This window comes from Mastacembelus armatus, chromosome 12 (assembly GCF_900324485.2).
Source record: "Mastacembelus armatus chromosome 12, fMasArm1.2, whole genome shotgun sequence".
Classification (NCBI taxonomy): domain Eukaryota; kingdom Metazoa; phylum Chordata; class Actinopteri; order Synbranchiformes; family Mastacembelidae; genus Mastacembelus; species Mastacembelus armatus.
The window spans coordinates 5478079-5505806 of NC_046644.1; the positions used below are offsets into that span (position 1 = coordinate 5478079).

The 27728-nt window shown below is 41.3% G+C and overlaps 2 protein-coding genes across 3 annotated transcripts; both read left to right on the top strand.

Annotated features, from left to right (window-relative positions):
• The first annotated feature begins 78 nt into the window (after window positions 1-78).
• Window positions 79-2323, top strand: tmem203 (transmembrane protein 203). Of its 2 annotated transcripts, none has more exons than XM_026298418.1 (2): window positions 79-192; window positions 620-2323. In XM_026298418.1, the coding sequence occupies exon 2, from the start codon at window positions 864-866 to the stop codon at window positions 1278-1280; it is 417 nt and encodes a 138-aa protein (XP_026154203.1). In that variant the 5' UTR covers window positions 79-192; window positions 620-863; the 3' UTR covers window positions 1281-2323. The 2 variants fall into 2 exon arrangements, with proteins under 2 accessions (XP_026154203.1, XP_026154204.1); XM_026298419.1 differs by lacking the exon at window positions 79-192 and adding an exon at window positions 215-492.
• A 2889-nt stretch (window positions 2324-5212) lies between these two features.
• Window positions 5213-27651, top strand: tprn (taperin). Its single transcript, XM_026298121.1, has 4 exons — window positions 5213-7594; window positions 22319-22520; window positions 23502-23626; window positions 25054-27651. The coding sequence occupies exons 1-4, from the start codon at window positions 5408-5410 to the stop codon at window positions 25114-25116; spliced, it is 2577 nt and encodes an 858-aa protein (XP_026153906.1). The 5' UTR covers window positions 5213-5407; the 3' UTR covers window positions 25117-27651.
• The last annotated feature ends 77 nt before the right edge of the window (window positions 27652-27728 follow it).

Consider the following 27728-nt stretch of genomic DNA (forward strand, 5'->3'; position numbering starts at 1 on the left):
CTTTACAATCCAAGGTCTGAACTGGAGAATAAAATAGTCCTTTCGGCCACCGTACAAGCCAGGCGGTTTTCTCGCGATATTTGTTTGCAGCGAGAAAAGAAACGGAAGCTGAGATGCTAATGGCTTGTTAGCGTTGTGTGTTGAGAGTTTGGCGTCTAGTTTGATGGACTAGAAAACTGTTTTTAAGGAAAGGTAATGTGTTGTAACAAAAAAGTCATGTTGTAGATGTGTATGCCTGAGTTGTGTTGGTAATTAAAGGCGCTGTATCTCTGTAGCTTGTACAAGGATCGGCTGTATTATCGATGTAATTGTTGGCAGAATTGACCTATAACGTGAAAATAACACGGTGTATCACATTAAGCAGAGTCTGTGAGTCTTACCGGGCGTCTAACTGGGGTTATTCAGGTTAGATATTGAACTGACAGTGGGAGATAATGATGGATACAAACAGCTCCAATCTCTGACTATCTTCATTGGCTCTTTTCTGATTTGGTGAGATGCGATTTGGGCCCAGTCTGTTCTGAGTTACAGACAGCGTGTGACTGTATGCCGGGTTGTTTTCTTCATGAATTTTGTCGGGTTCTGTCGCATTGTCTAATGTGATGTTTTTCAAATGTAGGCTTTCAGAGACGCTGACACGTCCCTGATCATCCTCCCCAGCCTGGGTGCGTTTGAAGATGTAGCCAAGGGTGAAGTGGGGTCCTCTCTGCAGTACATCACCATCCATGTTCACACATAATCGGTGACTCCTCACCTCCACTCTGACTCTGGAGCACTTTGGGCCCTAACCAGGGCTGCCCAGTGCGTTGCTCGGCCGTCCTCAGCCAGTCCTGCCCTGGTTGACGACCCCACTGTCTTCAGCCATGCTGTTCTCCCTGAGGGAACTGGTCCAGTGGCTGGGCTTTGCCACCTTTGAACTGTTCCTCCACCTGCTAGCACTGCTGGTCTTCAGCATGTTGGTTGCTCTGCGAGCTGATATGTTCACACCCTCACTGAGCTGGTGGCTGGTCTTTGTCCCGCTGTTTGCGGCCGACGGGCTCAGCACCTACTTCACAGCCATTGTGTCAATTCGCCTTTACCAGGAGAATGAGAAGCGTCTGGCAGTGCTGCGGCTCCTCTGGGTGCTGACGGTGCTCAGTCTGAAGCTTGTGTGTGAGGTGCTGCTGTGCCAGAAGTTGGCGGAACAAGAGCAGGCAAGAGACCTGTGGTTTGGTCTCATTGTCTCGCCACTGTTCATCCTGCTGCAGCTACTGATGATACGAGCATGCCGGGTCAACTGAGGAGAAGTGGATGCTGTCAAATCGCCAATAACACTAGGGCAGAGAGCAGTCTTCATATGCTGTTGAGATTTAAAGCATAAAATAGTGTAAGTTTTCTTTTATCTTATTGCTGACTTTTTACAAAAAAACTATTGTTCCAGGTCCCACTAGAATCTATCTATTTATCATTGGTATTTTTAATAGCAGCAGAATTAACAAAAATGTTCACTGTTCAATTGAATTGTGCAGTGCAGTCTTAGAAATTGCAGCCAGTGTATTTTGTGTTTTGCTAAATGCTGAAATACTGTCTGGACAAAATTATGTGGTGTCTGTCCATATAAATTGTTTTGTTTAGGGGCAATTCTATTGCTTTATCATACTAAGATTGGTGTGATTTCAAGTTGCTGGTAAATTGGCAAATTTGTCTTTGTCCCTTTTCTATATAAACATGACAGTGCCACTGTGTATAAAGTCAGGTCGATATGAAATGGTTTTCTAATCCATCAGTTTGGTCTGGTTTAAAGTGAGCAGAGAGCTAACCTCGAGCCAGGCCTTTCCACTCGGCATCAATGACCAACATCACCAGAGGTCCTGAGGCTGAAAAGGAGTAAATCCCTGCAACCAGGCTCTAATATCTTTGGAAAGCCTAAAACTGTAAGAGTGGAGGCTGTTTTGGCAGCATGTGATTTGGAAAATAGAATGACTCATATGAGTTATAGAATGACCATATAGTTTTTGACACAGTGGAGACATTCAATGGTACCTGTTGCTACAGTGAACCTTTAGTTGATTCTGAAAATGGAATAGAAGTAAATTGAAACTATGCAACATTTGTCCCGAATTTTTTAGAACCCCTTTTTCATCGTGGTGAATTATGATTATGATTTGGGATTATGATTGTTGTGATACTTTCAGTACATTTAGAACATATTGGTGCCTCTGCAATCAAAGGTAGAAAAGGACCCATAAGGAAAAATTATACCAGAGGTTTAATAAATAAACAAAACACATGTATGTTCAATATACTGGCTAACATTTATGGATAATAAAACCGAAGAAGCTGCTCCAGCCTTATTTTTTTCCCCCACAAAGACATTGCTTCCCAGCAAAATCTGGTTACTTTTATTATTTGGTGACTCACTTTGTTGCCTGTCCTTGGGAGTGTTGCTCACACCTTGTCCTCCCACCTAGTTTGTCAGCTGCAAAAAATAAGTGTGGACAGAAAGAAACTGGTTTTGAAACTTGCCAGCTACAGTCTCATGTAGAAGAGCTACATGTGATTTCCACAAGCTGTCGGTTATGAGTGCGAACACTCTGAAAATTGCTGTTTATTTGTAAAATATGTAATGTATTTGTGTGTTTTTTTTTTTGTTTACCTTGTGTATGTACTGCATGTATTTAAAGACCCATTTTAAGGTCATTACATGATATATGAAATTCTGTGTAATATGTATATGTTGACTTTTGAAAACAAATCCACAAAATCTTATTTATGTTATTGTGACATCATCATTGTGATCTGTATATATACATGTAAAATAAAATATCAACATTTAATCAGTGTTGTCTAATGAATATTGGTAGTGGGTATAGAGATTTCTGTCCTGTTGTTTCTCTAGCCACAAGGAGGCGATAGAGGCTTTTTATATGTGCCTGGCAAAAGCAAAGGTACATTGCAGTGTTTTTCTTTTGAATGTATTTTCCTATATACATATGTAGTGCTACATCAATCACCATTTTCCAAATTTACCTTTTTTATGCTCATGGCTTTCTGCTTATGTTTTATGGTGCTAATGATGTGAAAATCAACATATACACACTGAAATAAGACATCACATCGTTCTTGTAGTCTGTTTGGGATGAAGGAAGAGCTACTGTTAAGTCGGATTGAATTCTTCGGTATTGTTATTTGCGTGTATTGTAGATTGGTGGTTTGTATTTTTGTCACCTGGCTAACTAACAGTCCAAATTACTCCAAAAGAGCCAGAGTGATGCCTGTTCAAAACTTGAACTTTCTGAGTTAGAAAATGTGAAAATGTCACTCAATGTTTATTTTTTCAAATTTGGTGCTGGAATCCAGTGTAAATCATTTTGGTTGTTTGTATTTCTGGTAAAAATAAATGAATAGAATACAAGTATTATAATTGCAATGTCATGAAACTCTTCTTCCAGATTCCCAGAAATACCACTGGGGTTTAATGACATTAGAGGCAATGGCCCTGAACACCAGTAGTGCTTTAATTTACAGTTTCCATGTAAACAAAGTAGCCTACACTTAACCTATTTATTTATGCATTTGATTATTGTACTCCTCTACACTCTTTAACTTTGCTGATCTTAATTATGGCTCAGTGATAAATGTTTGATGAAGTACATTATTCTTTTGTAGTACTCAAGAATAGCCCTCTCAGTCCTGATCCATGTGGGGCAGGCTACTCCTCAGCTCATGTGTTTACTGTAGAGCAGGTGTTGCGTCGAAGTGTGCCCCCACACCCACCTCAAGATGTGTTTCCTCCTAGCCCCACCCCTACGAAAACAGCGATGGGAGCGCGCGTTTAGAGGAAGGCTCGTCCTCGAGATGTTGTGCTCATACCATCAATGGTCGACGGAGAGTGGTAAAGTCCAAAAAAGACTGTAGAGCTGTTTTTATTGGATAGAAGAGAAACGATTTTTACACCAGTCTTGAAAATAAACCTAAAAAATTTATAGTACTTATGTCGCTCTAATCACGACTAAGAATGTCTTATCTGCTATGTTATGTTATAATTAAGTCACTTTCTTTTCATTTTCTTGGGTGTTTGTTACAAATAGTGGACTAATATTAAAGCTGATTTGTATTATTTACTTTTCCTTTATATCATGCAGTGATTTTTAAAATTCAGTTGTATAATTTTGGCCAAATTATTTTAAAAATACAGCATAATAACACAAAGGGAAAAAGAAATAACAGCCTTGTGACTTAAGGTGCTTTTAAGAGCTGATTAACTATGTAGGCAGTACATTCTAACTCTTTTATTAAATAAGTAAAACACTGTATAGAAACAAAACTAAATCTCCTTTGTCTTCAGTGATAGAAAATAATGATAGAAGTCTATTTGGGCTTTGCCGCTCACCATTGAACCTGTGTGGTACGAGTACAACATCTCGGGGGCGAGCCTTTCTCTGAACGCGCACTCCCGTCGCTGTTTTCGAGGGGGAAACACACTTCGACACAACACCGGATTATTGACAGGTGGGATCACCGGTAAATGCTGAATGAACAGTCGTGCTCATGGACTGCTTATCCCAGCCTAACAAAAAGATCTTAGGCTTACTGTATTCCTGTTCTGCAAAACTGGGTTGTTTCAGGCGGTTTTAAAAGGAAAACTATAAACATTTGATTCGGAATGTTATTGGAAATCAAATAGTAAAGTAAAAGAAAAAAACTCAGGAAAATCATTATTTCAGAAGATTAAAAAAAGATTTTTTAAAAATTAAGCACATGTCATATATTTCTGTGGTAGAATTTGTAAATCTCATGCTGTTATAATTAGAATGAATAATTTGTATTGTCCTAATGCTTAGTATCTTCTACAATTACATATTAGATTAAGCAAATTTTTGTACTAATAACATTTATAACATATCTCATAACATATCTCCCATCTAGTCTTCTTCTTCTTTTCCTTTCGGCTGCTCCCTTCAGGGGTTGCGATATCTCTCATCCAGTAAAAGCATTAAATATGAAAAGGAAGCGCCGAGTTGAACCTGAACGCACCACTTTTGATTGACAGTGCTTCTTTGACTAGGCAACAATAGAAATGGGAGTGGTTGACGTCAATGATCCACGAGCAAAAGAAAGGGAGTGGGCGTGTCTGTAGACCATACCGACCAATGAAGAGGCGGATGGGACTCTCGCAGCCGCTGGTGCTGCTGAGGTGGGGCGGGACCGCATTCAGGGGCTGTGGGGAGAGAGGGGCAGACAGAGAGAAAGCGCAGGGAGAGGAGGGAGATAAAAGAGACGGCAGGGATGCGTGTGGGTTTTGCGGTGATCGGCGCTGTACGTACAGTTTGAGGCGGATATCGGTTGAATCACCGCACCGAACAGCGGCCAGACCGCCTCGGAGCGTCCCCCTTTCCTCTCCATCCTCTCCAAACATCCCTCCGCAATGTCTGGCGGAGGTGAGTTACGCGTCCTCCGCAAAGAGCCCGGTCAAGAAAGCCCGAGGATGCCGGCCTGGAAGCGAGAGATACTGGAGAGGAGGAAGGCGAAGGGTGGTGTGTCCGGGGGAGCCGGTGCCGCGGAGACAAGCCCTGGAGGTGCGGGCCCACAGCGGGTTAACGGCGAGCTGACAGGAAATGTGAACGGCAGCAGCAGTAGCAGCAGCAGCGGCGGCCCGAAGAGCGGACCCAGCGGTGTGTCCGGGCGGAACTACACCATCACCACAGCCAGCCAGCACTTCGCGAACAACAAAGAGACGCGGACTTCACCGAGGGAAGACGACACACAGGAGAGCCTGGTGCTACAGGAAAGCCTTGGCCCACTGGAGGAGAACCCGTTCATCAAGCTGGAGAAGGAGAGGAAGAGGCGACAGGACCGAGAAAACGCTGCTCGTCCAGTGCAGCACATCTTGGAGCTTTACGGCAGCGTACCCGGTATACGGACTATCCGCGCAGAGAATATTATCATAATTGAATCGGATCCGGATTGTTACTTTCCCGAAGCTGCAACAGTAAAAACCGGATCCAACTGGCAACAAAACGGTGTGAGTAGTTACAGCTCCCTGAACGACCTCCTGGACCGGAGAGGGAGTGCTGTCACTGAGATAAGAGCCAAGGAGGTGGTCATTTATGACACCACGTTAAGCAAGAGCGAGGAGAACCTGAGTACCCTGGGCCGCCCTGATCATGAAGTCGCATCATATGAAGCAGGTGAGGGTCAAGGCAGGGTTAGCCGGATGCTGCAGAAATTTGACAGTAATTACGGGAAGCTGCAGAAGAAGTCCCACAGCACAGAGAACCTGCTGGATCTGGATTGTAGTGCCGGTAGCAGGCCAAGGCTGTGGCCCAAGCCACAGTCAGATCTGGTGCCAAAGCCCAGGCCAAGCCCATCAGTCAGCAGTCCGGGTAGCAGCCAGCCATCGTCACCTGTCTTCCAGAGTCCCCGATCTTCCAAACCAAAGCCACAGCCTGCTGTTTCTGAGCCAGGCAGCCCCCAGCGCCCTGCTGGGGCCCCTCAGTCTGTGTCTTCCTTCCGTCAGTGGTTTGAGGACAGTGGGAGCCATGGTGTGACTGCATCTACCAGAGATGAGCCAGACAGGGCTCAAACCAAGCCCACCAGAGAGAGAGACTGGGAGGGTGCAGAGGTGCCACCCAAACCCAAGGTGCCATGCTCTCCGGAAAACCGTTGTGCTCGTGCCGAGTCCCCCTCAAACTCCATTTCATTGAAGGTGTTGTGTTCCTCGCCTGACTTTGAGATCCGTCCCTCTCCAAAGCCAGACCTTGCCCGAATTCCTGCTGGGGACACCCAGGCACGGGCTCTTGCAAACCTGCGCTTGCAGTCCCGAAACTCCTTCACAGTAATCCCCAAGCGCCATCTTGGTGCCTCATCTGCAACAAGCAGCCCAGTACAGTCAGGCCCAGTCAAGTCTTCCCCCTCCCACAGAGTGGCAGAGGTGCCCACACCTGGAGTGCCAACCTCTCACGCACCTACGCCCACTCTGACACCCTCAAAGAGGAAGGAAGAGAGACAGCTGGAAGAGAAGGAGGTGGAGAGGGTAACGATGCCATCCAAACTGGAGCCATCTCCTTCTGTTGCCACAAGTCCTGAACCCTTCTGCACTCCTGCTCTCACTCCAGCATCCTCCTCAACACCTGCTCTCTCTTCACCCACTCGTTCTCCAGCTATCCTATCTTCACCCCCTGTCTCTCCACCTGCAACATCTGCCATCCCCTCACAGTCACTTGCCCCATCTCCTGTTCCTCCTGCTTCCTCCATGGTTACAGAGGAGTCTCTCGAGGATCAACTGCCAGTGACAAACATAGATGACATTGACGTGGAACCCGAACGGCGCGTCCCCGTACCCAGTCCCATGGTGCATAGAAGGAAGGCGAACACCTTCACTGTGGTGCCTAAACGTCGAGTGGAGCCCGAGGTCCAGCCCAGTTCTCCTGAGCCCCAGCAGGATGCCACAGCTGAGGCCCCACCAGGGTCCACTCCCCCACAGGCCCCGTATGCTCAGCTGGGGTCCCTGCTGAAGAAGCGCTACCCTGCTGTGGAGGAGATTGAGGTCATTGGTGGGTACCTGTCCCTCGCGAAGTCCTGCCTCCTCAAGACAGGCTCCACAGGCAAGAAGGTAAGAGCAACAGCTGAGCCAGACAGAGCGTCTTTATTGACTGGATTTACAATTGTACGCTGTGCATGTAGAGAACTAGATTAATTGATTACTCAAACCATTTCGATTCTAAATTAACCAAGTAAGTAAATATCAGACAAAATTGCCAGGATGTTGATCACGTGAGGATTTACTGCTTGTGTATTGTATCACTTTTAACAGAATACCTCTGGGCTTTCAGGTTTCCAAAACAAATATGGGACTCTAGGACTCTGAGATGGGCATTTTTTGAATATTAGATATTTATATAATAACATTTGAAATACCAACCAAAAGGCAAATCAATTATCCTCACCAATAAAATAGCATGTCACTCAGAAAGTAGTGGAATTATTGTGTTTTCATATGTATAACATGCCCAATCTTCCAGGAGGGATTAATGAACATTTCCTGGGATCTAAATTTAGTGCTGTAACATCAGCGTCACACAGGAAAGGCTCTGTGTTATTTTTCTTTTCACCTCTGTTCATCTATGCACTTTGCTGTTCTTTAACCAAGTCGGTGAACTCTGGTCATCTGTGCTTTCTTGAGGATCCAGGCAGAATTTCCACCTTATGATTATTCCTCATGGTTATTTTCATGTTTTGTGGTGTGAGTGTCTGCTACTCTAAATCTCCACGTCCCGTCACTTGACCTGTTCTTAGGCCTTGATGCCTAAGTGGATTAAAAAGATGATATTAGGCCACCACATGGAGCAACACACAGCGCTGCCCCACAAAAACACATTATGTGTTGCAGAGCACATTACTGGGGTTACGTGGCCCTTCAAGCCTATTGACTGAACAATCTCATCAAGGCTGTATTCAGTTCTCAGGATTTGGCTCAGGGATTCGGGCCAGATCCGAACTGTCCCAGGCTCTGAAAAGCAAATTTATTTGACATCTTTTACTGTTGAATTCATCTGTGTTTTCGTTTCAAAGCTGAGCTATTCCCCTGCCGCTATCCCAAATGATAATTAAATGATAGCAAAGTGTGTCTTTTGGGCACCACATTAAAATCATAATCAGATATCTGCTGCTTGCATGGTGGAGGTCTTGCTGCATATTGCTTCTGTTTCATCTATTATTATTATCATCTAGTATTAGGGATTAATTAAATAACACAGAATGTTCCTTAAATTAATTAACTTGGCCAGTGCTGCAGGCTGCATTCATATTCCTGGCCTGTTTACTGGGTATTACTTTTAATATGTTGGTGTTTATGTTGCGCTGGTATCTGCATTGAAGAGACAGCTAAAGATTGCAGACTGTGGCTTGAAATTTTACTGAACATCATTTTGCAGAGCCGGTCTAGATGGTCAGGGTGTGGAGCGTGTAACCACAGCAACCTGCGTTTCCAGCCTGGGACTGCTGACACTGGTCAATTCCACACCCTTCCTCCTAGGGAACTATTTGTAGAAATGCAAAAAGAAGCATTTCTACAGTTTCAGGAGTCTTTCAGTTATGTCTCAGACCTACTGTTTCCGATCTACAAAGCACCACATCACCTCTAATCCTGTGTAATTTGAGCTTTTTGGCAGCCTTTCAATGTGGGTCGGTGTGTCAGCCTCTCAGACATTGGCCCACAGTTTCCTTGACCCGGTCTGCTTGTAATCCTCTGCTCTCCAATTAATCCACCGACCTCTTACACAGGGGGCAAAGCACTAGGGCTACTTAAAATTACTTAAAAAGCACAGTTTTGATGTTGGGACAGAAACTCTGGTACTTTCTCTGCAGTATTGTCAAGAATCTTAATCCCCACCCTCAACCCAGAATGTCAGAAGTTATTGCTGCAGTATTCCTTTAAATGGGCATTTGCAGATGTTTTGTGCAGCTTTTGGTCCACAATTCCCTCTAATTCTGTATCTTATATTTAGTATCAATGGGAAGTGTGGGATTTCAGCTGCATCAGAATTTAAAATACAGTTCTGTGGGTTTGAGTGATGCTTGCCTGCACATCGTGACCTTAGAACAACGGATATTCAGGCTGCAGACTCATCCATGCAACCTAATTGTAGTGTACATGTTTTTAATCTCTATGTAGACCATCACGAGACATGAACACATCCTGTCTTTTGTCCTTGTTGCTCACAAACCAAACAGTTTCTCCTTTTGTTCTCTGTCTGTTCTTCTTGGTCATCATCAAGGCCCAGATTTTTTTCTTCTTTTCTTTTCTGGGTAGGGCTGCACTGGCAATTACAAAAGGCATCAAGGCTTGGCCTGGCCCGTATAATTTGTGTGGAATTTTAGTTCAGTGCTGCTTCTGTGTGAGAGCAGCCTCGCAGAATGGCCTCAAATCAGTGTTCCAGTCCACGATTGCTTTTTTTCTCCCAACTAACCCAAGTCATATTTTTTCTGAGGACATTGACCAGAAAAGAATATTCCCTATGCACGTCATGGCTTCAGAGCTTTTGCAAAGCAGATCGTCTTCTACATTTTCCCAAAACATTTTCCTCTGTCCATGCTCTTTTGCTGCATGATCTCAAGACCTGTATGAGTGCTGAATGCTGGAAGACATCCAGCACAGTCTCTCCTGTACTCTCGTTTTTATCGCTCCACAAGCACCACTCTGCTTTGTTTTTTTCTCCTCTACCCAGAGTGCACTGCTTTATTCCTGTGCGGCGGTGGTTAATAAGGCCTGTCCCCTCGCTTCCAGCTTCCTGTGATCTCCTCCTCTGTATTAGGGAAGGAATTGAGAAAGAGCTACAGTATGTAGGTCAAGTGCAGCTTCTTGTACCGCATCACTGCTGTATTTGCATAAAATCGACTGAGGCTTTCTAGTGAAATGTACTGGCCAGCATTGACTCAGTTTCCATCTGCAGTTTGACTCTTGACTTTGTGCAAGCAGAATTGGCAAATTATTTTATTTCCATGTGGTAGGCACTGCCACTTTTTGTCGAGGAGAGATGCAGCTGGCAACAAAACATAGGAGGGTGGCGGAGTGGTTTGTTTTTGAAGTCTCTGCTCCCTATGACCAGTTATTATGGGAAAAGAGAGACAGACCCATGTGTCAGCACCAGATCCAGAGATTTTATTCTGCACCCTGCTTTTTTTTCCTCTGTGTTCATGCTGTCTGATTATTTGCACAGACGACCAACTCAGTTGGCTAATTTCTAAATTAATGCAGTGTATTTATGTGTAATTGTGATCATTCTGTCAAACTAATAATTAGGGGTAGTCAAATCAAGTGTTTGTCACCGAAAGTGATAGTTGTTTAGGTGAATGAACAACTATTCTGTTATTCTAATGGAAGTTGGGATCTGGTTAGATATCAGTCTGTTTAGTTCCCGTTAACCCTAAATCAGCATAGGATGAAAGACTTGGTGCCAGTGGTTGACTCTGGGTGCAGGCACAGTTCCAAGCAGACTCTGGTGGAATTTGTTTGTGGTGTGACCAACCACAGGAGGCTATGAAACACATGTGATTAAGACAGGAATGGACACACGACTAGGACTAAAAATCTGTGGGATGCTGATCTTTCGCACATTTACTGCCATTGAAACCAACACTCCACCTACAACAGGCTGACTGGCAAGCACAAGATGTGACTCATGGTTTCCCACCAACCTTAGTCAGTTGTAACACCTTCACAGCAAATGTTGCAACTGTGAGTTAGGAAAAGGAGTTGTCAGCAAAGTTAAACGAGAGAGTTAAAAGTAGAAGCTAGATAGCTGAAACGTACAACTTCTGCTACTACATGTGGTTGCAACCAAACACAGGAGATGCAGCCTAACCGTGAAGACCCACTGAACGTGGAGTGATGTGAAGTTCACGTCTGCAGTGACATCACCTAAACTGTCCAATGAACCAGTTGCCTATCACTCTAACTCAAACTCTCATGACTTCATGTTTATGCAACTGCTTGTAATAAACCAGACAGCATTAAGCACAATAGATTTTAAATCTGTGCAGTGTGCACCAATAGAAAACAATTAGGACTCATTATAGGACTAAATGCCTAGTGATGTCAAGCATTGATGCACCAAGAAAATGACTCAATCTTGCTGCTCCCTCACTTGTTAAAGTGCCGAAGTGACATATGCTTTAAGAAATACTTCATAAATAAATTAGACTTAGTATGACTACATCATATCAGATACTTTCCTCCGCATCTGTGCATGCATGTAAAGGACATTTAGGCATTTTTTTAAACTTGTAGTTAGATGTCATGCATACGGTTAAAAATATCCTGACGTAAATGGTTAAAAGCTCTGAGTAACACAGGAAGGCCAATGAAAGGGCAGACTCCTACATTTACATTGTGTGCCCGCGCTACAGGTGTGAAAGTCCATTGTGTTTAATTATTTACCACCCAGCAGACATTCCCCATCTCTCCTCCCTTACACTTCCTGAAACCTACCACTCCAAAGAAACTAACTAAAACAATGGAAAATAGCTGCAAGGATATTTAAACTTTTTGAAATCTTCTTTCTTAAGTTAAAAAAATGATAGACAAGAAACTATATTATACAATAATACTATCATATGCTGTTTATTAGTTGATTCTGGGCCCAGTGTATAGATTTCATTGCAACATTTCTTTCACTTTTTCTAATAAATGCTGCGCTGTAGACAAAATCTGTTTTAAGGTCTATAGTCCTGCCTTGCACTCAACAACCTTGACCTGAAATTTGTTAATAACGGAAGTGGTTGTGATGTTTTAATGAAGTATCAAGTAGCTATTGAACTTGATCAGACACTGCTCAAAGTTTTATCATAGCTGAAATTTGTTTTAGATACAGTTAAATGTGCAATTTTACATCTTAAAGCTACACTAATGACTTTTGTGTCCAATGATGTCACCCTATATCGTTGTTTTGGATGCATATTTTAATTGCTTATTGCGTGGCGTTTGCTTTAGAAACCTAGATCTGAGTCTTACCTCACTTCCTGTGGTTAGTCACTGAGCTGCTGCATCACTCAGTGCCACTGTCCTACCTCCAGAAAATGTAATGCTTGCAGAAAAGCTTTCTGATGGCAGATGAGATCATGAGCCATGTATGTAACTGTGTAGATACAAAAAGTAGCAAAAATGAAAAAGTTTGCATTAAGGACAAAAGGTAAGAATAGAAGACTTCAGACCTAATGTTTAGACAAAGGTGCCCTTCAGTCACAATCCAACGAGTCACTTCTAAAGCATCAAAATGACTTTGACTCACACAGCCTGTCACATGAGAGCCGTGCAAGTTCTATTTTAACTATTGATATCAGTGGCGGTGTAAATATGGTTTTCTTCTAACAAGCTTGTCATTTCTTTAGAAGACTAGGGCTGTAGGATGTAGAATGTCTCTCTCTCACATGTGCACACACAAGCAAAGCCATGCCAAATTTCTGCATAAACACCCTTGTACGAATGCACACTTGCAGGTTTCCCACACCGCCCTTAGGCCCATGTGCAACCCTGCAATGTCGGTGTAATTAGAATTCAGACAGCAAGGCCCCACTATCATTGTCATGTTTAATTCAGTGTGTGTGCCTGTGTGTGCGCGTGCGCGCGCGCGTGTGTGTGTGTGTGTGTAGATGAAGAGACTAAAAGCTGAGTTAAAAGAAAAATGTTTAAAGAAATGAAGTGGGTGACTGAAACAAGCAGTTAGACGCCACAGATTTTTTTAAATACCTATAGGGTTCTCTCCATTTCGTTGACATGAACATTTTGTGGATGATTTGTTTGGGTGTGTTGATAATTAGAAGGTAAAAAGATCTTGGTAGCTGTTGGCTCAAAAGAATACACCCCGTTCTGTATTTTTCATTAAAAATGCAAAATACTGTTGGGAACATGTGCCTGTATGTTGTACTGTTCTCGTGCACAGTGCAAATTTTATTCAAATACCATCTCCATGGAGGCTGTGTGATCCACCTGAATGTTTCTGTGGTTAAAATCCCTGGATGCAGGCCTGAGATGTGCTGTATCTCAGTAAATGGTGGTTCTGTTTTACGGTTTGTTCAGTTTGTTGTCATGTAAGTCTCTAATGCTTAATAATTTGTTCTTCCGTCTACGTGATCAAAAGCCGCCTGTCTTACCGCCATACTCGTCTCTCTTCTCCTCCACTCTCCCCTTTCTCTCTGTCACATATCCATGGCGCCTGTCGCCAGGGCAACACGAGCTGCGGCCATTCTATCCTGTCATTACGATTCCAGGATAAAGACGCACACATGCTGGCTCTCTCAAACACACGCACATTGTGATGTCAGTGTTGATGTTGTGGGGTTTTTTTATGGATAAGTATTAGCTATAAGGAACATGCTGACCTGGCGAAGACCCATGTAAAATGGAAATGTAGTCAAATAAAGGCGTTGAACAGGTTTTTGTTGAGTATGTTCTGTAATCAGCAAACCTAAATCAGTGTTTGTGTGGGTAGAGACCCAGAGAGCTCACTTTAAGAGAGGACCACTATGTTTTCAGGAGGCCCAGTGTAAAACCAAGGTCAGTTATTTCAGTACAGGGTTGACAACATCTCCATACATGTTGTAGTATTACTTTCTCACTTTTTTGTGTATTTACCCCCGACATGGATCTTCTCTTACCTGTTCTGTCTGATTGTTGTTTTTATCAAACTTGTTTATCAAACTTTATCAAAGTTGTTTTGGAAATTGACTCCATTAATATTTGCGACTGGTGCTATGACAATGATGTCTATTCTAAAATTCATTTTTAACACATAACCAATTAGTCTACTCACTGCTAACACTGGCACGGCACCATGCTGACAATAACAGTGTTAACATTTAGACGTTTATACATGTTCACATTGTGATACAGTGGTTTAAGGAATTAGCTTGCAAACAGCCTAGTGTTTAGCACATATTTTCTCAAACTCAGGTTGTTGTTAGGTATATTGGTGAGCTGCAGTGAGTAAACAAGATACAGCCGGTAAAAAAGTAGTATTATTTTGTCTTTAGACTATACACTCACACTCTACACCCAAAAATAAAACTGATACCCTTCTCCTTATCTTAATAAGGTTATTTTCCCATGGCAGGACCTACGTTAAGTTAAAAAAAAGTTTGGTTTAGGTTTGTCAGTTAATAAATTGTGACACCAATACTGTCTAGTAACTGTTTCTTCTTAATTATTAGCTTTTTATTGTATTACCTGCAGCTGTGTTACTAGCATATGTGAGGAGTTTGAGAAGAACGAGCAACAATTGTTACATAAATATTAAGCAAGTTATACTTTTAGCACTATATATACACCACTATAATATATAATATATACCACCCTGTCAAATACATTGTTTTATATGATGAAATTCAAAGATAATAGAGAGGTCATCTGCATGCTGAATATTGCAGTCTCCTCTAAATTATGTTTGCTGATCCAACATTTTGACTTTTAAGCTTTTTGTCACTCTGCATTTTATCTGAATGTTCACATTATCAGATATCGTCCACATAACCACCTCCTTTTCTATGTGAGACCTGTAATGTGCTGCCATGAAACTGTCGATCTCTGACTCATCTTTGTCCCAAAGTTCACTCTTACTCCACAGCTACACAGATCAATGTGAGACACACCCATGGGCTTTTACAAATGTAGACAGTACCTTTGTCTGGCATTGTCTACATACAAACCAGGGAGATACCTTGTAGGCTACCCCTTTCAGAAATTATATGGAGCCATCCAAAAAGGTTAACCATCGCTGGCCACTTCCTAAAAAATAAATTGTAATTTGACAGTCCATAAGTGAGCTTTTATATATATATTAAACATTCCCATGGTGTCAGGTTTTCAGTCTCCACCTTAATGGTGCAGTTATTATTTCTATCTGGTTATTATTAACAAAAATCTCTGATTTGAAAAAATGTAACAGTTCAACCAGTCTGAGACAGATTTACAAAGAGGTTGTTGATACAAACAGGTTTGAAAATGTGTCTCCTTTGCCATCTCTTTGTTATCACGCAGATAATCTTGCACAGGGAGACCTAAACACACACACACACGCACGCACGCACGCACGCACGCACACACACATTAGCTATAAAAGGCATACTATTACAGCAGTGACTCACACAGTCTTGAGACATGGCAGTGTAAACACAGATTTTCACGTGGCACTGCTTACTGCCTACGCCATGAGGCTGAGTCGCCAACACCAAACAACCAAAACATGTGCAGAGTTTTCACAGTTATCATTATTGTGATACTTGATCCCTAATGGTTGTAGCACTCAATACACTTCGACTGAAACAGAACTGACTGAGTGTTGTGTATGTGATGAGAAACTTGTCGACACCTACAAAAGAGCTTGTGCATTTTTGACCTGAATCTATAGCATTGCTTGCAGCTACAGGGCTTTTCTGTAGATGTACTGTGGCTTTGGATCCTGTGCACACTGACCTTTCATTAAACTATGTCAGGTCACTGATAGCCTAAAGGTCTGCTATTTTGAATCCCTGCATCTAACAGGTTTTGCGTACCTTCTCATTTACAGCTGACTGTTGTTGGCATTTAGCAAATTACCTATAATTACTCTAAAGAATGTTATATATATTTTTATGTTTTTGGGGGGTGGGTTTATGATGTGTGCATGTGGTGTTGATGTTTGTGGCATTACCATGAATAACGAGAAGCAATGGATAATAGTAATGAAAGCACATTTTATTGTGCTGTAAGTTACTCAAGTTGTTGGCTCAACGCACTAAAAACATTATCTATCACTGGCAGTAGATTTGGGGTATTATTGTGTTTTTGGACTTTACAGTATGTTGGGGTAATTATTTTTTTTATTTATTTTTTTTAATTTTTAATTTTTTTGCTCTTCAAGTACATCACAATTTCTATTTCTTTGTCCATATTTAAAGGTTCTGTTCCCTCAAATAATAAAAAAAATAATTTCTCATTTCCCTCTAATGTTATCTAATCCTGCAGATAATTTGAGTTTTGTTTGTCCAGGTTTTGAGATTTGCATCTCTGACACGTCTGCCTCATCCCTAATAAAAAGGATGTGAAATTTTGCTCACAGTGTTGAAAAGTTATACATAAATAATTTAACGGTAACATTCAGAAGCAGTGTCCCTTTTACTCTGCATAATTGACTGAACACCCTGTCAGCAGTTTTAAATGACATTACTTTTTACTGAATCACTTTTTGCCCCTGCAAAAATAGGTTTAGAAATTCCCTTCACCTCTATTGTAGAGGGATAAAGACATAAATATTGGAGTGCTGTTTTGTAAATAATGATTTGTTGGTTAGTCCTCTATACCTGCTCACTATCTTTATATCAAGGCTCACAATGGAAATAATTGTCAGAGTTTATTACGTTATTCTTATGTAGTCCTCTGTGATCTAACATCCTTCTCATAACATCAGAAGAATCTTCTTTTAAGCCTATTTAAATACTAAAATAGTGCAAGAGTCTCTGTTGAATATCCTTTCCACTTGAGCTTTAATGCTGCATTCACCCGTTTCCCAACATGAGATCCTTCAGTTCTCAGTAGTCACCCTAATTTACCAGCACAAAGGAAAGGTAGGGCACATGCCTTGTTTGTGCTCAAACAAGGCATGTGGCAGCTTTATTATCCTTCTCTTCAGGCACTAAAGCAGCTGCAGCTAAATCCCTCAGCCGGTTCATTGTGGTGATGTTCTAATATTATCAACCTGACTGGAGATTAGCTCTAATCAGGCACCTGGTCATGCTCCTCCAGGCCACTACGCACCGTTAATTTGCTTAGAGCATCTTCATGTGTGGGTGCGCTGATTTGACGGAAAATGTGATTTCATTTGGGTTTTAGCACCTGAGGCATCATATGCTTTTCTCTGCATATCGGTTATGAGCAGGTGCACACCCAGTATCAACATGACTGTACACACCACGCCCTGTGCCGCCTGACAATGCTGAGATAAATAGTGAAACTCATTTTAAAAGAGAGACGCACACCCAGACACACATCATGTAAACACAAAATACTGCTACACCCACAGTTGTTAGCAAGAACTGTGTGGGTTTTGATGTAGCGACACTCTGACCCAAAAGAGGTCAACCCGATCAGTGTGTGTGTGTGTGTGTGTGTGTGTGTGTGTGCGTGTGTGTGTGCGTGTGCGCGTGCGTGTGTGTGTGTGTGTGCTTTAGTAGCTGCCACTTCTCACCAAATGAGGACATGCCATGTTGGGTGGCCTGGAAAAATTTCCTGGCACTGCTCACGTTCCGCCATTGGCCAAGACACATTCATGAAGACATAATCTCATTTACTGACTCTACTCTTCCTCCCTCATTCACATCTTCCTTTGTCTGTCCTCAAGTCCCTTTGCGCCTCACACACAACATGTAAACAACACACAACACAGCTGATGAAACGTGTGATGGAACTTGTGGAATCGTTTCCTCAGAAATATTAATTACCCAAATTGGTGTCTTCCCATCCCTCTCTGATGTCTCAGCATGGTTGTGCCGAAGCTGCTGCTGACTTGTGAGCCGCAGTCCTGACAATGATCCTCATTGTATATTCAACTTCAACACTCCCCTTCTTTCTTAGAGAGAGCAAAAACATCTAACGTGTAGGGGAAAGGATCCCTCTTGGTTTTTGAATAGTCATTTCTCCCATTTCCTACATTGCTACCTTACCTTTAACTCATGTTTCATATGCGATATAAAATTTATATTTAAAAAGGAAAAATGAAATTGGGTAAAATGGAAAGTTTCATTTGGACTCATGGGCTTGTCATTAAAACATCTGGAGGGCATAAGTGAAAGAAAAGTACCTTTGGACTAACCTTCTTTCAAAACCATTATCATACGCACAAGACATTTTCTTCACATGTGGGTAATATATGTAATTCCCACACAAATACGTTGAAACATCAAAATAAAAAAGTGTTTTCCTGAACAGGACTTCCCTTTGCTGTTTTCAATGCAGGGTGCACTCCCGGGAAAACATTTTTCTTATCTTATTTTGACGCAAAGCCTCAGCCTCACACAGACATGCACGCATACATATGCTGCCATACATAGACATTCTTTGATAAATATCAGACAAAACCAGAAAAATGTGTCAGTTGTCGGTGGCCTGCCGATGCTGCAACATCCTGCCTGAGCTCTCTGTGGTGAATGAGGAGGACAACAGACCTGAGTCAGGCCCCAGCTGGCTTGTCCCATGGCCCGAGGACAGACAATTAATCACTTGGTGCAGGCTTTTGTCACAGAGAAGAGGATACAAATTGGAAGTTCAAGTGTGAGCATGGGACGTGTATATAGTTATTGGTTCTGTTAGCCCCAGTTTGTTCTTCTTTGTTTTCTTCTGCCCAAAACATACCATCAGAAAGAGAGAAAGCAACAAGTAAGGTACTACAGAGGTGTCTCATCTCACAAGAGTCTCAAGTGAGCAGAGTGCTGGTAGACAGAAAGACAATTGAGAGACAGTGAAAGAGGAAGCAAGCTCAGCAGCTAGTCTGATTTATTGATAGACCTGCACTTGGCATCAAGAGACTTCCTCTAAGACAGGATGCCAGTTTAAAAAGCACAGGCTTTTTGGGGTGTAAGATTTAGCACAGGAAATAAAAAAGGTGGTTTGGGGTTAAAAATAAAGACAGTAACATAGTGTCAGCGCCTTTTTCTCTACATGGGATTTGATGTGGGGTGTGATGTTACTATGGCTGAATGCTAATGGGTTTTTTTTCTTGGCTGTCAGGGGAAGAAAAATTTTGTAAAAATATGTTACATTGAAAAGCCAGATTTGTTGAGTCTGAAACAAGATTGTTATTACTTGTAGTTTGGTGAATATTGAAAGGTCAATATTGTTGTTCTTTGAATATGTTGCCCCTTTTGTTCATTTATACAGTTGTCTTTTAGTTCAAACCATCTACTGCATATGGACCTCAAATCTCCTCCAAGAAAAGCCTGCATTTTAATCTTTCTATCTTATTTTTCCAAGCAGCAGAACAGGGCTTTTTCATGATCATTTTCATTAGTTACATTCAGACCATAAGAGGCTTCATGCATCAGGCTGAATGTCAATGTAAGCATCCTTACAGATTTTGTTATCCCAATAGTTGTAGTTATTTTTCAACACTTTTTGTCAGCCTGGATTAGTTATTATAGCAACTGTTAAATTATCAAAAACACGAGCATCACTGGAGTGGAAGAGGCTCTCGTGTTCAATCTGTAGGTCATCTCCTTTGATCTATAGCCCATCATCTGAAATCTGTAGTAATTTATGGTTAATAATAGGCCCTTGTTTTTTAACCTTTTAACTGTTTGTCTCACATCTGCAGAGTCATGTGAAATCTAGACCCTCATCCTGACCCTATATAGGCCCAAACCTCTGTATCTTGGCCCAGGGCCTATAGACCCTTGTATTTAATCTATAAAACTGAATGTGGACATATAGACCATAGTTTAGAATCTGTAGACCTTCAGTCTAAATTTGTTTACCCTTGTCTCTTGTTTTTGTATACAACTTCGTCTTCTGTTTGTGGCCCTTTGTGCTGAAATCCATAGCTCTGAACCTCAACACCATTATCTGGAGTGCACAGCCACGTCATCTTTGAGTGACAGACCCTTTTCAGACACAAGGGCCCACAAATTCTAATCTGTAAATCGTTTTAAATCTGTAGACTCTCAAACTGCTTCTAGATGCTCAGTCTTCATTTATAGGACATTGTCCTTAACTCAGACTATTGTCTTGAATTAGACTCATGTCCTCACTTTGTAGAGCCGTATATGGAGCTGAACTCTCTACCCTTTATAGACCTCCACCCACTCTTGACTGTGCCATCTTAAGTTTATAGACCCTCGTCTTTAATCTACATACTTAATCAAACAGTGTCATCATTTCTAAGTTTTATCCTTGCTCTAGATTTTCATCCAGTGTCTGTAGTCACTCTCCTTCAATCTATAGCTGCGTCAAATCGTTGATGCTGGCTCTAAATCTCATTCTAAATCTAGTGATCCATGTCTGCAATATATAGGCCCTTGTATTTAATTAGTTGAAGCCTGACCTAAATCTATTAATCCTTGTCTGTCAAATCAATAGACTGTTAGCTAAGAATTACAAACCTGATCCAGAATCTATAGACCTTTGTCCCTATTTTATACACCTATAGACTGGCCTGTGCCTGTAAGCTTTTCTTTTTTTAATTAAATAAAGATACATTGTGTTATGCAAACACAAATTTCATGTCTTTAATATATTAGATTTATTTTTGTTGAAATGTCTATAATCAATACATAAATGACAATATTCAAATCTTTTAAAAATGTAATGTAACTTTTGCGGCACTTTGCCACAAATACCAGAAATTTGCTGCTCAATAAAGTTACAGAGATAAATCATTAAGAGATCGGGAAGCACAGGGAATAAGTATGATACTTTGATATTAAGGTTAAGCGTGATTCCTAAATGGTCTTGAGTCAGAGGCAGTGCTGCCAGCTTGTGGCCTTGTGTTGGAGATTAGGGCACAGTGAGTCACGACCTGCAGAGTAGATGGAGCCAGGTACTGTGGGTTAAGAGCAATCAGCTGACAACCTCGGGGAAGTCATGGACAAACCTGCTGTGTGTGTGTGCATGTGGGTGTGTGTGTGTGTGTGTGTGTGTGTGTCTGTGTGCGTGTGTGTGTGCGTGCGTGTGTGTGTGTGTGTGCGATGTCATCATACCTTTTTGATTTGTAAACACCTACGTGTCCACAATACATAAACAGTAACTTATTAGAATCATTGCCAAATAGACACGTCAATCACAGGCCATCAGCTCCTGCACCTGTCCCTCTTAGAGGACATACTGTACAAAGCACTGTGCACGCAGTCACAGACAGGTCTAAACACACGGCAGCAGGTAAAACTCTGCTTAATAAGGTGGTTGGTTTGGGTTGAGTTAAACTGGTGTTGCAGCAGTGAGCAAAGGACTGAGAGATGTACAGTCTATAGATAGTAGAATTGCACAGCAATAAGGAAGTAATAACTTGGTGTTTCCTGTGCTCATCATTTGATGTCAGTATGATGTGGTAACGTGTTCTTTTACAGTGTGAGGACATCTGATACTTTGACATCTTGGCTAATGGCTGTAAAGTTTGGTTTTTCCAGCAGCCATTTCAACAAGCAAACATTCAGCAGCCAGTGGTTTGTTTTCTCTGCTAACAAAGATGGATGGGCAGACAAAGATTTGGCCTACAGAAGCCATACAAGTTGCTGGTCCTCAGAAATAAGGGCTACCTAAACAAATGGAAAATGTGAATTTAAACTCGCCATGCTTTTAATTTTTCTGCATTTGATTCTTAAGATACAATAAGCTTTATTTGTCACATGCACAGTTATACGTGGTACAATGTACAGTTAAATGTATTTTTATAAATGAAGTCAATAGCTAAACATTCTTTTATAGTTCCTGCAATTCCTAAAACATTGATTATAGTTTTTTGCTGGATGTAAAATCACTTTTCAGATTCTTGTCTAAGTGAGATCTGATTTGTCAGGTAGCTATTTTTATAATTTAAACAGTCAAAGTCATGAACAGGCACTGTCCAAATTTACTGACCACCACCAAAAGTTTCCTGGCATTGGGGGTAAAAAAAGGTAGCCAGAGGAAATCAGTGTCACCATGTATTTACAATATGAATGGAACAATTATGTCACGGGCCTATTTGTGTTGTCTGTTGTTTCTCTTTGTGTTAGATTTTTAGGACAATAAATGAATGACCAACACTGGACCAATCAGACCAGTTTGATGTGAAGGATTATGGTTTATAATTTACACATTTTATCTTGTTAATTTCAGCTCAAGATCTCTTTCAACGAGTCGAGCCTCCAAAGCACCTACGAGTACCCGTCGGAGAGCAGCGTGTGGGACAGCGGGGAGGAGGACGAGGAGGAGAAACTGGATGGGAAGGTGCCAGATGAGCAGCCCAGCATGGTGGGACGCATCCACATCCCTCGACCCAGCTTCACCAGTTCACCCACCCACACGACAAACAGCAACGGTGAGACATGAAGCAAATAGACAAAGGATTGGAGAAGTTGGCTGTCCACCATTCACCCTAATGGCAGCTGAGGATGAATCCTCTATTTATGACTCCCTCAATTTGACCTAATTTAACCATTAGATCAATTGTTCTTGTCGTATCACAGGCAAATGTAAATGTTCTAGCAGTAGTGTCATTACATGTATGCACATTCATGCCCCTCATGGGAAGAAATGAGTGCAGATCCTGTTAGAGTGACTGTATAATGTCTAAAAGGATGCATCGAGAGGTTGGAAAGATGACTTTTATTTGTACCTTAGAAATCTTTCCCCCGAACGATATCCCTGCGACCCTAATTAGGAATAAGCGAGCATAGATGATGGATGGATGGATTTAAATCTAGTCTTGTTGTTTATGTGTCGACCAATTATTTTTGGAGTCAGCAAAAATAGAGTTTTAGAATCCAGCTGTGTATTGTTTTTCCTATTCTGACATTAAAAAAATGCATGTAGATATGTAGATATTCAGACCTTTTTCAGTGCAGGAAGGGCACTGAAAAAGTCGATTTACTTTCTTTTGTATCAGTATGTTGTGGGTGTGTGTGAGAGACAGAAAGAGAGAGACAGCTAGTGCAGAAGGTTGTGCTGAAAATGAGAAAAGTAAACAAGGATCCGTTTTTAAGGAGGAAAAAAAATCAAAACTTTTTCTCCTAACAATTTTTAACACTTAACTTTACACTTACAATTATATGGTGAAACCTAGTGGACAGCAATAAGTATGATGACAGGGACCCCTACTGGACAAATTAAAAATTACATTTGAAAAAAACTTATATTGGACACTGTTCATTGATAAATGCAGAAATTGTTTATTATTAATGTGTTTTTTTACATAAGATTTTACAGGGTGATTATTAAACATTCAGAAGATAAAAATGAAATAACACTGGCAACATATATTACCATATAAATAACATGGATGTGTCTTTGCTCTTTGTAGACCTTTCCAGCTACGTTCCCAAGCACTCCGTGGACTTCAGCACGTGGCAAGAACACAAACGTGATGAAAGTGTTTATCAGGAAGACCCCACTTCCCAGCAGGCACAGATGACAGAGGAAGTCATGGTGAGCGAAGACCCCCCAGTCTTTATTTTACTCTCACTCATGAATGGATGTTTTTATTTGTGCGGAACATGTGCAAGTATTGGAGAAGTCTTAAATTCCTGAAATTAAAGTTTCTAGATTCCATCCATCCAGTATCTATACCCACTTATTCCTTAACCAGGGTCACAGGGACCTGCTGGAGCCCATCCCAGCTCTCTTTGGGTGAAAGGCAGGGGTCCACCCTGGACAGGTCACCAGTCCATCACAGGGCCACATAGAGACAAACAACCTCACACACTCACACTCACTCCTATGGGCAATTTAGAGTCACCAATCAACCTGACATACATGTTTTTGGACTGTGGGAGGAAACCAGAGTACCTGGAGAAAACCCACACAAGCACAGGGAGGACATGCAAACTCCACACAGAAAGGCCGGGTCGCGAACCCAGGACCTACTTGCTGTGAGGCAACAGTGCTAACCACTCAGCCACCATGCTGCCCAGTTTCTAGATTCAAAACCTGAAACACCCCAACAATGTCTTTTGTACCACATCAAATAAGCTCTGTTTTATCTGATCTTAAATGAAAATACAGGCGTGTTCATCTGCTGGGAACACAAACATCACTGATCATCATCAAACATGTAATGTCAGAAAGCATGAACAACATGGATTCTGATCTTTATTATTGCCAACTGATAGATCTACCCGTTTTAATGAATCAGTTTATCATTTATAAAAGGGTGAAAAATGCTCATCATAATTTTTCAAACCTCAGTGCAGCATCTAAAAACATCTTGTTTTATCTGACTGTCACTGGACAGCCCAAATATATTCAGTTCTTAATAAAGCCCGACCGATATATCGTTTTGCTGATTTTATTGGCTAATATGAGCCTATCACATATCGGTATTGGCAAATATGCCGCAGATATACATAAATAATTTTGACCAATATAATGATATTGGATTTTTTTTTGCTTAATAATATCGGTATCAGCATCGGCCCCAAAAAAAAACATATCGGTCTGGCTCTAGTTCTTGATAAAGGGTACAAAAAGAAGAGAAGCTAGAACCAGAGAATATCTGGGTTTTGTTGTCCAATAAGTTAGTTATAAACTTATCTATTAACAGTCTATTGATTAACCATTAGATCAGTGTGTGTGTTCTGCTTTTTTGGGATGGACCACTTTTTTTTCCTAACATCATGAATAGATTATTGATCTTGCCTTTTAAATTTGGCTTTTATACCTTGAGACTGTCTTTAAAAATGTCTTTTTGTTGTGCAGTAGTTTCTCCAAACACTGATCGGCTGATGTTATTTTGCAGAAATGTTATGGTTTCTTATTAGTTTTTATGGATTCTTCTTATTAGATTTTATAGCACAAAGCAAAGTCAGAAAAAAGCGACTTAACTAGAATATCAAAACTGTGTCCTTTCTCTTCAGCTCACACCAGCAGACAGCTCCTCCCTGTCAGACTACAGCAGCGAACCCGCTCTTTACTTCTGATCAGTTGGACCAGTCAGCTGTACAGTAGCATCACAGCATGACACCTGTGGGACCAGGTCTATACTGCCTGCAGCTCTACACTCCAGTCGTCTCTAAGCACATCTTCCTAATCGCACAGGAAACACAGTGGGTTTTCACTCCTTTTTTTTATTTTTTGGGCTGACTTCCTGCCACGTTAGTGTCACATGCCACGTTCTCAACTGCATATCAAAGCATAACAGAGTCCCATTCTGTACACGACAAATCCACAAGCAGCTGGACTGTCTTTCCCCAACGATCCTGGACAGTTGATCTGTCGGCTTCCTTCCTTCCCCATCCTCACAAACAAGCTATCTGACAAATTGAAATTGACTGTCAAACCCTGGAGAGGCATCTGTCTTCCTCCCCAGACGTTTTTTCTGCTTCCAGGGCTGCAGCTCATCATGTGGAAGCAAAGCAGCAGGAAGCCACCAGTGCCCATGTGTAGGTATTGCCACGGTGACAGAGTTCAGTGTTAGCATGGAAACATGTCATTAGGACGTCCTCCAGAAATGTAACGCCTGGAGGAACAGGTCCGCTTTCATACAGTAAATCAATGGCAGGCTCCAATATACAAAAACAAAACAAAAAAAGGTAAAAGGGTGCCACATTTGTAGTTTCTCTTGTCTTGTTTTGTTTTTGTAGCTGCATGTTTTGATTTCTGCCAACACCTCAGTTGGTCATCTTGCTCATCCTGTAAAGCTTCTGTATGCCTTTTAGGTTTTTGTATGTTTTCTGGCAAACTATGCTGTACCGAAGCTGCTGGATGTTTAGAGTGTAAACAGCAGGCAAAACTTCAACTCTTCCCCTCTTTGAGGTGAGGGACAGAGCATATGCACCCTGGGGAAGATTTCTGTCAGTCAGTAGCAACTCTGATCTCTGAATAATTGCTTGAAAAAGTGACCTTGGCCAATAATGTGTGTATGTCTGTGCTGCTGGTGACAAAAACATCATGCTGTAGAATGTTTCTGTATATCCGCTCTCACCGTATCTGTGTCATGTTTTATCAAGCTGTTAGACCTCCTGACACCATTCTCTGCTCTCTTGTGTATTTATTCCTGCCTATAGTTGAAGTTTGCATGTCTCAGACCTGCTCATGTACAAAAAAAAAAAAAAAAAAGATTTTTGTAAAGGTAAACTTGCAGGTGTGGAAGAAACCTGACGTTTTTTTTGTTTTTTTTTGTTCCCAGTCGGACCTCATGTACTTAGACATTCCACAGAGACAGGACATGCTCCATTTGAAGTACTGAAGGCAAAAATGATTACGATCATTCATAATGTGGTGTGTTTGTGAGAGTGAACGCAGGTTTGTATGTGTGTACAAAAGAATGTGCAATGATTTTTTTTTTATTTCTGATTTTTTTTTTATATACAAGGATGCACCAAGCTTCCAGGTGATTCTTCTTCTTTTTATTTTTTTTTATCTCATAATGCCAACAGATTAAAGTGTTGCTGTAACAGCCTCACATACAGTCTTCACCCTCCCAGGACAAAACCTTTTGGCCAGTATTGTTGTACAGTTTTCACCATATTTTCATAAGATTTGTTTCTTACTCATGTTTTTTTTTTTTTTTTTTTCTCCAATCTGATGAAATTTGTTCAGGATTGATTTTTGCTCTTTGAGGATGAGATGTTTCGTCTTTGTCTGAAGAATTTAGGAGTTATTCGTTTCGTCTGGAGTCCTGGATGTCACGTGTCTTTTGCACTGTCATGTTTCTAGCTTTGTTTTGCACCTCATGAGAAGGAACAGAGTGGGCGACAGAGGAAATGTGCGCTTGCAAGAAGAACAAGTCCAGCTGAAGAGTTTTGTTTTTCGGAACAGTAGCCGCCATTAACTGGGTGACTGAGTAACTTTGTTTTTTTTTTCTCAATCAAAAAGCATTTTGGAATAGAACTTTTCAGTTGAACGCACTGCCGATGAATGCAATGACAACTTTTTTTTACTGTTTACAACAGCCTTGCATCAAAATGATGATTGTCGACCTCGTGGCTGTGACAACAAACTGTAAACAGTAGACCAAGTGCACACAGGTCCTGGGCTTCGTCTTTGACCTGAAGTTACCCCCCTCCTCATTTAAAGGACCATACCAGTGCAAATTTTACTCTTTTTACCACTAATTGCATTTACTTTATTATTGCTAATTATTTACAAGCAATGCTAATATGTTTTAGAAGCTTCAATGTATTTTTAATACACACAAAAAGCTACAAGGCAACTTTTATGCATATGAGACATCCCAGTGTGCATCAAGTTACATTCTGTGGCTGGGCATCATTTAAATATCTATTTCCATACCAGAATGATGATATGAGAAGATGCTAAACTTCTGAGTTTTAATTTAAATCAGATATCATGTACTCAAAAAATATTGCAACAAGATTTGACAATGTGGACTTGATGTTCACTGCAATGATTACACACTTCAAGCAACAGCCTCCTAATGTGTTTTGAGGAATGGAAAACCATGGCTGCTTGAAACAGCTGGAAGACAAAATGGTATCGCTTGCAATTTGAAATTATTCAGCAAAAATGTGAAGTACACATAAGTTGTGGCTATGGAGCTAAAAATTCTGAAAACATTGTTATGGTTCTT